Below are 13,617 nucleotides of genomic sequence, written 5' to 3'. Positions count from 1 at the left end.
AGTTACCAGTGGCGTACTGCAGGGATCAGTTCTGGGTCCTCTGCTGTTTGTGATTTTCATTAATGACTTGGATGAGGGAGTTGAAGGGTGGGTCAGTAAATTTGCAGACGATACGAAGATTGGTAGAGTTGTGGATAGTAAGGAGGGCTGTTGTCGGCTGCAAAGAGACACAGATAGGATGCAGAGCTGGGCTGAGAAGTGGCAGATGGAGTTTAACCCTGAAAAGTGTGAAGTTGTCCATTTTGGAAGGACAAATATGAATGCGGAATACAGGGTTAACGGTAGAGTTCTTGGCAATGTGGAGGAGCAGAGAGATCTTGGGGTCGATGTTCATACATCTTTGAAAGTTGCCACTCAAGTGGATAGAGCTGTGAAGACGGCCAATGGTGTGCTCGCGTTCATTAACAGAGGGATTGAATTTAAGAGCCGTGAGGTGATGATGCAGCTGTACAAAACTTTGGTAAGGCCACATTTGGAGTACTGTGTACAGTTCTGGTCGCCTCATTTTAGGAAGGATGTGGAAGCTTTGGAAAAGGTGCAAAGGAGATTTACCAGGATGTTGCCTGGAATGGAGAGTAGGTCTTACGAGGAAAGGTTGAGGGTGCGAGGCCTTTTCTCATTAGAACGGAGAAGGATGAGGGGCGACTTGATAGAGGTTTATAAGATGATCAGGGGAATAGATAGAGTAGACAGTCAGAGACTTTTTCCCCAGGTGGAACAAACCATTACAAGGGGACATAAATTTAAGGTGAAAGGTGGAAGATATAGGAGGGATATCAGAGGTAGGTTCTTTACCCAGAGAGTAGTGGGGGCATGGAATGCACTGCCTGTGGAAGTAGTTGAGTCGGAAACATTAGGGACCTTCAAGCAGCTATTGGATAGGTACATGGATTACGGTAAAATGATAAAGTGTAGATTTATTTGTTCTTAAGGGCAGCACGGTAGCATTGTGGATAGCACAATTGCTTCACAGCTCCAGGGTTCCAGGTTCGGTTCAGGCTTGGATCGCTGTCTGTGCGGAGTCTGCACGTCCTCCCCGTGTGAGCGTGGGTTTCCTCCGGGTGTTGCGGTTTCCTCCCACAGTCCAAAGATGTGCAGGTTAGGTGGATTGGCCATGATAAATTGCCCTTAGTGTCCAAAATTGCCCTTGGTGTTGGGTGGAGGTGTTGAGTTTGGGCAGGGTGCTCTTTCCAACAGGCGGTGCAGACTCAAAGGGCCGAATGGCCTCCTTCTGCACTGTAAATTCAATGATAATCTATGATTAATCAAGGACAAAGGTTCGGCACAACATCGTGGGCCGAAGGGCCTGTTCTGTGCTGTATTTTCTATGTTCTATGTTCCCCAAGCACCAACAATGACAATCTAAATTGGCAATTCAATAGATGTCCATACCAAGCTTACATCGGACTCTTCAGTCATGAGAGGACCCATGTAAGACAATGAAATGATTAACAACTTGGGCATGCTCAAACTATGAGGAATCAACCCTGATTTTACTTAAGAGCAATGTAAACATAAAGGTGACAAGTTCTATAAAATAACAAAAGAGGTGAATAGCGTGTTGCTAGATTATTTAATTTTAGCAGTTTATATCCCTTGGTCCTACCTAATCTTTTTTTTTTTAATAAACATTTTATTGAGGTTTTTTTTGGCATTGTAACAGCAGCAATATATACAATGTACATAAAAATATAACCATAGTGCAAATACCGCCTCCCTTCCCCACAGGTCCCACCATTATTTAACCCCCTATTCTATGCTAACCTTCCCCCCCCCCCCCCCCCCCCCCGCCACCCCTTCTGCTGCTGATTAATTCTCTGCGAAGAAGTCGTTGATTGGTTGCCACCTCTGGTGAACCCTAACAATGACCCTCTCATGGCGAACTTAATTTTTTCCAGGCAGAGAAAGTCAGCCATGTCCAATAGCCAGGTCTCCGACTTTGGGGGCTTTGAGTCCCTCCATGCTAGTAATATCCGCCTCCGGGCTACCAGGGAAGCAAAGGCCAGAACATCTGCCTCTTTCTCCTCCTGGATTCTCGGATCCTGCGACACCCTGAAAATCGCCACCCCTGGACTCCATGCCATCCCTGTATTTAATACTTTGGACATGATGTCCGCAAACCCCTGCCAAAATCCCCCAAAGGCCCTCCTCTCTCCTTGGTCTGCGTCTCCTCTGATCCCATAAGCTCCTTGTAAATGTCAGAAATGCTCCCCTCTCCTATCCATCCTCTAGAAACCACCCTATCCTGAATCCCCCTTAGCGGCAGGAGTGGGAAGGTTGATGCCGGTCTAGCAGAAAGTCCCGCACCTGCAGCAATCGAAATTTGTTTCCCCCTGCCAATGTAAACTTCTCCTCCAGAGCCCTCAGACTTGGAAAACTCCCCTCTATAAACAAATCCCCCATCCTCTCAATCCCCGCTCCGCCAAATTCAGAACCCCCTGTCCATCCTGCCCGGGACAAACCGGTGATTATCACAGATTGGGGACCAGACCGATGCTCCCACATGTCTCCTCCACTACCCCAGACTCTCAAGGCCGCCTCCACCACGAGGCTGGTGGAGTACCGTGCCGGCGGGAACGGCAGAGGCGCAGTTACCAGTGCCCCCAGACTCTTGCCCCTGCAAGAAACCACCACCATACGCACCTATGCCGGACCCCCCCCCACCCCCCGGCCACTTCCTAATCATGGCTATGTTAGCCGCCCAGTACTAATTGCTAATGTTCGGCAGCGCCAGCCTGCCCTCCCCCCGACTCCGCTCAAGCATTCCCCTCCTCACTCGCGGGAACTTTTCCGTCCCCCCCATACAAAGCCCGCTTTAACTTTATTGACCCACTTAAAAAAGGACCGCGGGATGAAGATGGGGAGACATTGAAAAACAAACAGGATTCGCGGGAGGACCCTCATTTTCACCATTTGAACTCTGCCCCCAGAGACAACGGGAGCGCATCCCATCTCCGGAAATCCTCCTTCATCTGATCCACCAACCGGGCCAAGTTCAAAAATGTCGCCGGTCCCAATTCCGCGCCATTTGGATACGTAGGTATCTGAAACTGTCCCCTACCACAACAGCAGTTCACCCAGTCACCTCTCCTGACCCCATGCCTGGACCACAAACATCTCGCTCTTCCCCATATTAAGCTTCGAAAACCGACCAAATTCCCATAATTTTTTCCTTCCCCTCAATTGGATGCGAAACATACAAAAGCAGGTCGTCCGCATACAGCGAGACTCTGTGCTCCTCCCTCTCCCCCCCCCCCCCCCCCCCCCCCCCCCCCCCCCCCCCCCCCCCCCCCCGCAGACCAGCCCCTTGAGGCCTTCAGAGCAATTTCCAACGGCTCTATAGCCAGCGCAAACAGCAGTGGGGAGAGGGAGCATCCCTGTCTCGTCCCCCGGTGCAGTCTAAAATAGTCCAAAGTCGTCCTATTCGTCCGTACACTTGCCACGGGAGCCTGGTACAGAAACATGACCCAGTCAATAAAGCCCCTCCCAAATCCGAACCGCTACAGAACCTCCCATAAATAGTCCCACTCAAGCCGGTCAAAAGCTTTCTCCGCATCCAGCGCGACCACTACCTCCACCTCCCTACTCTCCGGAGGCATCATGATCACATTTAACAGCCTTCTTACATGGGCCACCAGCTGCCTGCCCATAACGAACCCCGTCTGATCCTCCACAATGACATTCGGCACACTATTCTCAATCCTAGAGGACAAAATTTTGGCCAGCAGTTTGGCATCTATGTTCAACAGGGAAATCGGCCTGTAAGACCCACATAGCTTCAGGTTCTTGTCCCGCTTCAGGATAAGCGAAATCGTGGCCTGTGACATCGTCCGGGGCAGAACCCCCCTTTCCCTTGCCTCGTTGAACACCTTCATCATCACCGGTCCCAATATCCCGGAGAACGTTTTATAGAACTTTGCTGGGTACCCATCCGGTCCCGGGGCCTTACCCGACTGCATGGCCTTCAAGCCCTCCACTATCTCTTCCAACCTGATCGGGGCCCCCATCCCTTCTACCAGCTCCCCGTCCACCTTCGGGAAAGTCAGCCCCTCCAGGAAGTGCCTCATCCCCTCCGGCCCGCAGGGGGTTCCGACCTGTACAACCTGCTGGAAAAATCCCGAAACACCTTCCTCACCCCTGCCAAGTCCCCAACTAAGTTCCCATCCCCGTCGATAACTTTCCTTATTTCTCTAGCTGCCTCCCTCTTTCTGAGCTGCTGTGCAAGCATCCTGCTGGCCTTCTCACCATGCTCATATATCGCCCCCCTCGCCTTTCTGAGCTGTTCCACTGCCCTCCCTCTGGTTAACAAACTAAACTCCGCCTGTAGTCTCCACCGTTCCCTTAAAAGCCCTATCTCTGGAGTCTCCGGGTACCTCCTGTCGACTTGTAGAATCTCTTTCACCAGTCGGTCCGTCTCTGCCCTGTCCATCCTGTCCTTGTGAGCCCGGATCGAGATCAGCTCTCCTCTCACCACTGTCTTCAGCGCTTCCCAGACCACTGCTGCTGAGACCTCCCCCGTATCATTTACCTGCAGGTAATTTTGTATGCATTTCCTCAGCCTCTCGCACACCGCTTCATCCGCCAATAGCCCTACATCCAACCTCCATAGCGGGCGCTGATTGCTATCTGTACCAACCTCCAGGTCAACCCAGTGTGTCGAACTTGGTCCGAGATCGTAATCGCCGAATACCCCGTGTCCACAACCCATGCCAGCAAGGCCCTACCCAAAATAAAGAAATCGATCCAAGAGTATACCTTCTGTACGTGGGAGTAGAAAGAAAACTCCTTCACCCTCGGCTGCCTAAATCTCCATGGAACCCCCCCCCCCATCTGCTCCATGAACCCTTTCAGTTCCTTTGCAATTGCTGGCACCCTGCCTGTTTTCGAGCATGACCGATCCAGGCCGGGATCAATAACTGTATTAAAATCCCCTCCCATGATCAGTTTGTGCGAGTCCAGATCAGGTATCTTCCCTAACACCCTCTTTATAAATTTCCGTCATCCTAATTTGGCGCATATACATTAACCAGCACTACCTTCACCCCATCCAGCTTACCACTAACCATAATATATCGACCCTCCACATCCGAAACTATTCTACCCACCTCCAATATCACCCGCTTATTAATCAAGATCGCAGCCCCTCTAGTCTTTGTATCCAACCCCGAGTGGAAAACCTGACTGACCCAGCCTTTCCTCAACCTAACCTGGTCCACTACTCTAAGGTGCGTTTAGTGATGGAAAGGGATAGGTATATACCGCAGGGCAAGAGTTATATCTGGGGGAAAGGCAATTATGATGCGATGAGGCAAGACTTAGGATGCATCGGATGGAGAGGAAAACTGCAGGGGTTGGGCACAATGGAAATGTGGAGCTTGTTCAAGGAACAGCTACTGCGTGTCCTTGATAAGTATGTACCTGTCAGGCAGGGAGGAAGTGGTCGAGCAAGGGAACCGTGGTTTACTAAAGCAATCGAAACACTTGTCAAGAGGAAGAAGCAGGCGTATGTAAAGATGAGACATGAAGGTTCAGTTAGGGCGCTCGAGAGTTACAAGTTAGCTAGGAAGGACCTAAAGAGAGAGCTAAGAAGAGCCAGGAGGGGACATGAGAAGTCTTTGGCAGGTAGGATCAAGGATAACCCTAAAGCTTCCTATAGATATGTCCTGAATAAAAGAATGACTAGGATAAGAGTAGGGCCAGTAGCGGGAAGTTGTGCGTGGAGTCCGAGGAGATAGGAGAGGTGCTAAATGAATATTTTTCGTCAGTATTCACACAGGAAAAAGATAATGTTGTCGAGGAGAATACTGAGATTCTGGCGACTAGACTAGAAGGGCTTGAGGTTCATAAAGCGGAGGTGTTCCCTGGGCCGGATGGGATTTATCCTAGGATTCTCTGGGAAGCTAGGGAGGAGATTGCTGAGCCTTTGGCTTTGATCTTTAAGTCATCTTTGTCTACAGGAATAGTGCTAGAAGACTGGAGGATAGAAAATGTTGTCCCCTTGTTCAAGAAGGGACGTAGAGACAACCCCGATAACTATAGACCAGTGAGCCTTACTTCTGTTGTGGGCAAAATCTTGGAAAGGTTTGTAAGAGATAGGGTGTATAATCATCTGGAAAGGAATAATTTGATTGGACATAGTCAACACGGTTTTGTGAAGGGTAGGTCGTGCCTCACAAACCTTATTGAGTTCTTTGAGAAGGTGACCAAACCGGTGGATGAGGGTAAAGCAGTTGATGTGGTGTATATGGATTTCAGTAAAGCGTTTGATAAGGTTCCCCACGGTAGGCTACTGCAGAAAATACGGAGGCATGGGATTCAGGGTGATTTAGCAGTTTGGATCAGAAATTGGCTGGAAGAAGACAAAGGGTGGTGGTTGATGGGAAATGTTCAGACTGGAGTCCAGTTACTAGTGGTGTACCATAAGGATCTGTTTTTGGACCACTGCTGTTTGTTATTTTTATAAATGACATGGAGGACCTGTAGAAGGATGGGTGAGTGAATTTGCAGATGACACTAAAGTCGGTGGAGTTGTGGACAGTGCGGAAGGATGTTACAAGTTACAGAGGGACATAGATAAGCTGCAGCGCTGGGCTGAGAGGTGGCAAATGGAGTTTAATGCAGAAAAGCGTGAGGTGATTCATTTTGGAAGGAATAACAGGAAGACAGAGTACTGGGCTAATGGTAAGATTCTTGGCAGTGTGGATGAGCAGAGAGATCTTGGTGTCCATGTACATAGATCCCTGAAAGTTGCCTCCCAGGTTGAGAGGGTTGTTAAGAAGGCGTATGGTGTGTTAGCTTTTGTGGCAGAGGGATTGAGTTTCTGAGCCATGAGGTCATGTTGCAGCTGTACAAAACTCTGGTGCGACCGCATTTGGAGTATTGATTGCAATTCTGGTCGCCGCATTATAGGAAGGATGTGGAAGCATTGGAAAGGGTGCAGAGGAGATTTACCAGAATGTTGCCTGGTATGGAGGGAAGGCTGAAGGACTTGAGGCTGTTTTCTTTAGAGAGAAGAAGGTTAAGAGGTGACTTAATTGAGGCATACAAGATGATCAGAGGATTGGATAGGGTGGACAGTGAGAGCCTTTTTCCTCGGATGGTGATGTCTAGCACGAGGGGACATAGCTTTAAATTGAGGGGAGATAGATATAGGACAGATGTCAGAGGTAGGTTCTTTACTCAGAGTAGTAAGTGTGTGGAATGCCCTGCCTGCAACAGTAGTGGACTCGCCAACACTAAGGGCATTCAAATTGTCATTGGATAGACATATGGATGATAAGGGAATAGTGTAGATGGGCTTTAGAGTGGTTTCACAGGTCGGCGCAACATCGAGGGCCGAAGGGCCTGTACTGCGCTGTAATGTTCCATGTTCTATGTTCCTGCAACATTACCACATCCGACTTCAGTCCCCTAAGATGCGCGAACACACGTGCCCTCTTAACCGGCCCATTTAACCCTCGAACATTCCAAGTGATCAGCCTAGTTGGGGGCAATGTGCCCTCCGCCGATCAGCCATCCCCTTTCTTGGGCCCGCCTCCAGCCCCTGCGCCGTGCCTCCGGCCTGCCCCCCGGTGGCCCCTGCCACCGACCTCCTCACTGTCCCTCCACCGAAGTCCCTACCTCGTCAGCAGAACCACTCTCTTCTCTCTCCCCCCCCCCCCCCCCCCCAGCAACACTACTCTAAAACCTAACCCATATAGTAAACTAAACATATGCACACACCCCCACTACGCTTCCGTGAGCTAGCTCACCCAGCTAGCTTGGTGGCCCCTGCCCCCGGCGCCAAAAAGTCTCCCACCTATTGTCCCCTTGCTCCCCTCCCCCCACTCGTACAAACAAATTCCCTCATCTAACAATCCCCACACAATCACCCAGCTGCAAAATTAAAAAAACACCACCCACCGAATCTCAAACAAGCACGCCTCCATCCCACAAAAGTGCACATCAACAAAATAGACATTGCCAACATCCACCGAAAAGAAAACCCGCAAACGAAAAAACTCCCCCCCCCCCCCCCCCCCACCCTTCTTAAACCGAACACAAAAACAGAAGAGAAAAAATAAGAGGAGAAAAAACAAATTTAAAAAGGAAAGAGGCCCAATATAGGCCAACAAGTTGCCTCAAAGTTTGAGAGTTCTCAGCCCCCCACCAGTACTTTTTTCTTTTAGCAAATTCCAACGCATCTTCGGGCGACTCAAAATAATGATGCTGGTCCTCATATGTTGTCAAAGTCAATATTTTCCCGCTTCTGTAGTAGAAAGATTCAACACACTCGTTAAGACAGAATAACAAGCTTTATTTTTGAAAACAACTGCATGCAGTAATGGCTGAAACTTGAAGTCCGAGAGCAGTAAACAAAACTGCTGAGTCTTTCACAAGTTCTATGCTTTCGCGGAGAATTAGCTCAATATTTATACATTATCATTATCAAGATTATGTGACAACAGTATATCAGGAGTTTGATCGGAAATACAAACGGAAGCATAGACCAGACCATGTTTGGTCATATCACTCATACCATTATTTGGTCCTTGGAGGGAACATTGAAAGGTCGGAATAGACTTGTTTCTTCCTGAACTTATCTTGTTTTAAATTCCTACGGTCCTGGGTTATGACGAGTTAGTTTTATCAGGAGTTGCCGAGGTCCGGTGTTTTGGAATGGCTCGACCTTCGCTGATCTTTTCAGACTTCAAGTTATGCAGAGTTCTGAAAATGGTTATGGCAGCATTCTTTACCTGGGCCTGGTGAGCTGGAATGAGTAGTTTCAGCCTTTCTTGTATTGTATCAAACCTTTTGACCAGTCTTCCCATTGACCAGTTTTCCCATCATGCCATTACTTAATTCGTGCCATATCACAATGTGACCCAAAGACGAGCCGGATACAGCAGTCCAAACCTCACCTGTTTCTTGAAGAAAATTGACTTAACTTGGTTGAAGCCTGCCCTTTTCCTAGCCACCTCCACATTCAGGTCCTGGTACACCCACAGGATACTGTTGTCCCACTTACAGCTCTGTGTTCGCTTGGCCCACTGAAGAATACATTCCTTGTCCAGGAACCACCATTCCCCTCGGAGGGTCCCCCGCTCGTGGCCTCCTCGCAAGCGCTCTACGCCCTGTCCACCTCCAAGGGTCTGGAGAATGTCCCCTCCCCCAGCAGCTTTTCAAACATACCCGCTACGTATGCCCCAGCATCCGCTCCCTCAGCCCGCTCCGGGAGCCCGACAATTCTTACATTCTGCCGGTGGGACCTATTTTCTCGGTCCTCCACCTTCTCCAGAAGCCATTTCTGCTGGTCCCGCAGCATCCCCACCTCCAGCTCGACCGCTGTTTGATGCTCCTCCTGCTCAGCCAGCGCCTTCTCAGCCTTCTGGATCGCCCGATCCTGGGCATCCAATCTGTGCTCCTGCCGATCAGTCGATTCTTTAATCGGGTCCAGACAGTCTCGTTTCTGCTTGGCAAAGCCATCCTAGGTGACCTGCATCAACTGCTCCGTTGATCGCTGCACCGACACCCCAGGGGTCCGGTCCTCGGCCATGCTGTCTCCTGCTGCAGCTTCAGCACAGCTCTTGCCTATCTTCCTATTTCTGCCTTTTCGTGCACTTCTGGTTCTTTTCTCCATACACTGGTATGTGGAAACGGTGCCCAATTCCCTCAGCCTTCGAATTCACCGTTTAAAACCGGAAAAAAGTCCGAGGGAAAGGTCCGAAAGTCCGACCAGAGCGGGAGCCACCAAGTGTGCGACTTACTCCTTCATAGCCGCCACCGGAAGTCAGTCCTACCTAATCTAAGTGTAGGAGTAGATTGCAGATGATTCTTCTTATTTCCGAGAGTAATGAGCCTCTGGAATACATTGCTGGCTGGTGTGGTAGGTGCTGTCTCTGCATGTCTTTAGGAGTTCTTGACTGGAGCAGAGATCACATCATATAAAATCAAATGGATTAACAGATAAAAATACATTGTCCATGTTTAGATTGGTAAATTCTGAGCAAATCTTTCTGTGTTTTTTCTTATCTTTCCCAGATTACATCCCCGTTGGAGGTTGAGTGGGAAATATTTATAGAATCATAGAATTGACAGTGCAGAAGGAGGCATCATACTCCAGCTAGCATGAGATATGAGCAAGTGTAATGAACGTTTTTTCATGCCCATCAATTTTGTACGTTCACCTTCTGACTATGAAATTACATTGCTTCATTCAGGCAGTTACAATTAAGTTACATTTTGTGCAAATGGAAGAGAATATTTTTATACTTGTCTTCCACTTGCACATTAGTGTACACTGAGTCAGTGAATGTGTGTTATCCAACTTTGCTACTGTGTTCAAAACAGAAAGAAGAGGAAAGGTTATGAGGAAGATGGAACAATTTCAAAAAAAGCAAAAGTGGAAGAGGTCAGTAGGATCCATTTGTAATATTGGTTGACACAGCATTTTATGTTAACATGGGACATTGCGATGTTAAATGATATTTAATGCTTCCTCAATTTTGAGAATTTTGTACATGAATAGTGTTATTTCGGTCAGACAATATCAGCTGTGGTTCGAGTCAGGCTAGGCTTGTCCTTTGGGTTGTCAAAGCCATTGTCATATTGCATTGCTTGTTGACCGGATTAAAAGATGAATGGAAGACATCTGTAATGACAGATTATGACGAAATGTCCTTCAGCTTCAGCCATAGGTTTCCACAGGTAAGGAAAGGCCACTACAGCAGTTGTAATAGTGCTATTTCTAATTGCATTAAGATTGTGTGTTGAAGAATGTTGACTCTGGTTGTACATTAGGCATACCTGCTGAGGAGATACCCCTGAGCTGGACTAGTATAGGTTGACGACTCAAATCACTTATTACCAATGGTACATCTCTTCAAAATGCCTTGGTCGAAGCACCCATTGTGACATTGGCCACAGGAAATATTTAATCTGCTCCAAATGGGGCTCAATAATATTGGGTAAAAGTGTGGGCCAGTGCTATTGGCAGCTTGGGTGAGCCTTTGGGTGACCATCTTCTAACCAGTAGTTGAGAGCAGAGAACGTAAGTGCATGCTGATGGGACTTTTTTTTTTTTAAACTCTAATTCATGCTTTATGTTCACTGATTATTCAGTACCCATGTAAAAAATATATATAATATTGTTTTGTATCTGGTTTGCTGTCAACATTCACTAGTTTTGAAGATTCTACTCTCCTACCACCTATGTCAAGTTACTAAAATCCATTTGATCCCCATCAGCCTATAAAAGCATTAGTACCTTTAGCTATTGAGAAATTACTGAACTTTTGTGATCCAAATACTGTTCGTAGCACAGTTGCTGAAATCCTTAAGCATGCTGTTTTTTCCCAACCTCAACTCAATTATTTAGTGTTGTCCTTGCTATCCTTACATTAACTCCAACTTGTTTGAAACTCAGTTGATTGCCCTTGCCCATTACCCCTATGCTCATTGACTTATCCTCATCTGTAAATTGCCCATTTGCTGCTGCACTGTGTCTCAGCAAATATATTTCACCTTCGATCCTGCTCTTTTCAGATTTGTCCATGCATTGTGCTCCCTAAATCCCATTGCCTCTCCATTCCTCCATCAATTTTTGACTAACTTTGGTCATTGCTCCTAATTCTGATGATCTGTTCCTTCATTTATTTTATCTACATTAACATTTTGTTTATATTAGGTAGCTTTGGGTATTGTAAAAATTCTTTTGTCTTATTTGTAGGAGGAATGGAGTGATGATGATCTAATTGATGCAATGTAAATTGCTGCTTGACTTGCATTTTGAAAGTAGTCGTGGAGAAACAGCTGCTGTGGTTGTGATTTGGTATTTATTCTGAGGAATGACAGGCAGACATGAGTTTGAGTAAAACAGGATGTGCCTTTGGATACAAGTTAGAAGTCGAGTGAAGTCAAAAAGCCAACGAAAGCTGAAGACCACAGAAACCACAGTACTTCTAATGTGAAATATTTTGTTCTGTAAACTATTTTGATCTGTTTATTTTTATCTCAACCAAAATAAAGAAGGTTCTGAAAGTACTGCAACAAACTTCAAAGCAAATTTTAAATGATTGCATTACAATGTCGTATGTAATTTGTTTTGGAAGCATGTTTTAAGTGTCCTGTTCTCACACTCTTATTTGAAATAAAATTTTGTATTGTCTTCATGACTTAGGACATGTCTTTTGTGTTTCAAGGAAAGTTTTGGTTTTATTCACTGCTCAGAATATATGTAAAAAATATATTTTTCGACTGAATTGTTTACTTGACTACCAATTATATTCTGCATTTTGTGAAACTGACCTGTGATAATTCCATGATCTCTATCACAATACTGATTAACTGATTACTTGGAATTATTTGCAATAATTGATAGATGAAAGTGTAAATCATGCATCAACAAAAAAAAACTTTTATTTACCATTTTTTGTTTTGCTTAGATTTATGTTCATTTCTTTGTAACAGATTCATTCCTATGCCCGGGCAGCACGGTAGCATGGTGGTTAGCACAATTGCTTCACAGCTCCAGGGTCCCAGGTTCGATTCCGGCTTGGGTCACTGTCTGTGCGGAGTCTGCACATCCTCCCCGTGTGTGCGTGGGTTTCCTCCGGGTGCTCCGGTTTCCTCCCACAGTCCAAAGATGTGCAGGTTAGGTGGATTGGCCATGATAAATTGCTCTTAGTGTGCAAAATTGCCCTTAGTGTTGGGTGGGGTTACTGGGTTATGGGGATAGGGTGGAGGTGTTGACCTTGGGTAGGGTGCACTTTCCAAGAGCTGGTGCAGACTCGATGGGCCGAATGGCCTCCTTCTGCACTGTTTAAAAAAAAAAATAATAATAATAATAATAATTCTATTATAGAGAAAATTTAAGGCTGATATTTTACTTATCAGTCACCTGTAGCCTGGTTCAAGTGGTGTTCAGATCAAGCATATTCTTCCTAAGATGGATGAAGAGGTGGGTTCCAGATACGTATATATCTCCTTCCTTAGATGAATATGAATCTTTGCGGGTAATTAAAGAGGAAGGAGCTGTGCTCCGAATGCTAGTGCTTCGAAACAAACCTCTTGGATTTTAACCGAAGGCAGAGGAAAAGCTTCAAGGACACTCTCAAAGCTGTTGCCTTTTTTACTTGATATAAATATGCCAATTGATGAGGTTGTCCTTTCTTTGGATATCGATATTATATTGCTCAGAATTGCCAGGTATCAAATCGTACCACCACAAGGTTCAACCGGATAGCGATTAAAGAGCCAAACACCCGTTAGTTCAAGATCAATGGTACTTTATTTATACACCAGATTAATCATGCAACATAAACACTACTTATGACAACCTGTACTTAACTTCAGGCACCCAGCTTAGGTCAGAGGAACAGTGGCCTTTGTTCGAATTGGATCTACTGGACCTGGAGAAGTAACTGCTGCTCAGCTGGGCTCATCCGTCTGGTAGCGGCATTGAACTTGAACTTGCTTCTCGTGGTGCTGCAATTGGAGGTGGACGTTGCCGGAGCGCCAGGTCCAAACGAGATCGAACACATGGCAGTGTCTCTATCCTTGGGGAGTTTTGCGCTCTTTTGGGAGGTCCTTAGGTTTGGACCCAATTAATTGGGCAGTTCTCGATCACTGCCTTCGATC

General features: G+C 46.7%; 1 protein-coding gene across 2 annotated transcripts in view; it reads left to right on the top strand.

Annotated features, from left to right (window-relative positions):
- The window catches only part of ccnh (cyclin H), an 88,660-nt gene extending 76,515 nt beyond the window's left edge, over positions 1-12,145 (top strand). Inside the window, exons 9-10 of one of the 2 annotated variants that reach the window (XM_072516227.1) lie at positions 10,330-10,390; positions 11,708-12,145. In XM_072516227.1, coding sequence (XP_072372328.1) covers positions 10,330-10,390; positions 11,708-11,746 — 100 coding nt within the window. In that variant the 3' untranslated portion in view covers positions 11,747-12,145. The remainder of the gene's footprint in view (positions 1-10,329; positions 10,391-11,707) is intronic. The other variant, XM_072516228.1, reaches the window with a different exon arrangement.
- The last annotated feature ends 1,472 nt before the right edge of the window (positions 12,146-13,617 follow it).

Source organism: Scyliorhinus torazame, chromosome 9 (genome assembly GCF_047496885.1).
Source record: "Scyliorhinus torazame isolate Kashiwa2021f chromosome 9, sScyTor2.1, whole genome shotgun sequence".
Classification (NCBI taxonomy): Eukaryota; Metazoa; Chordata; class Chondrichthyes; order Carcharhiniformes; family Scyliorhinidae; genus Scyliorhinus; species Scyliorhinus torazame.
Note: the sequence above shows the minus strand (reverse complement) of the source record. Positions and strands in the feature narration are given on the sequence as shown.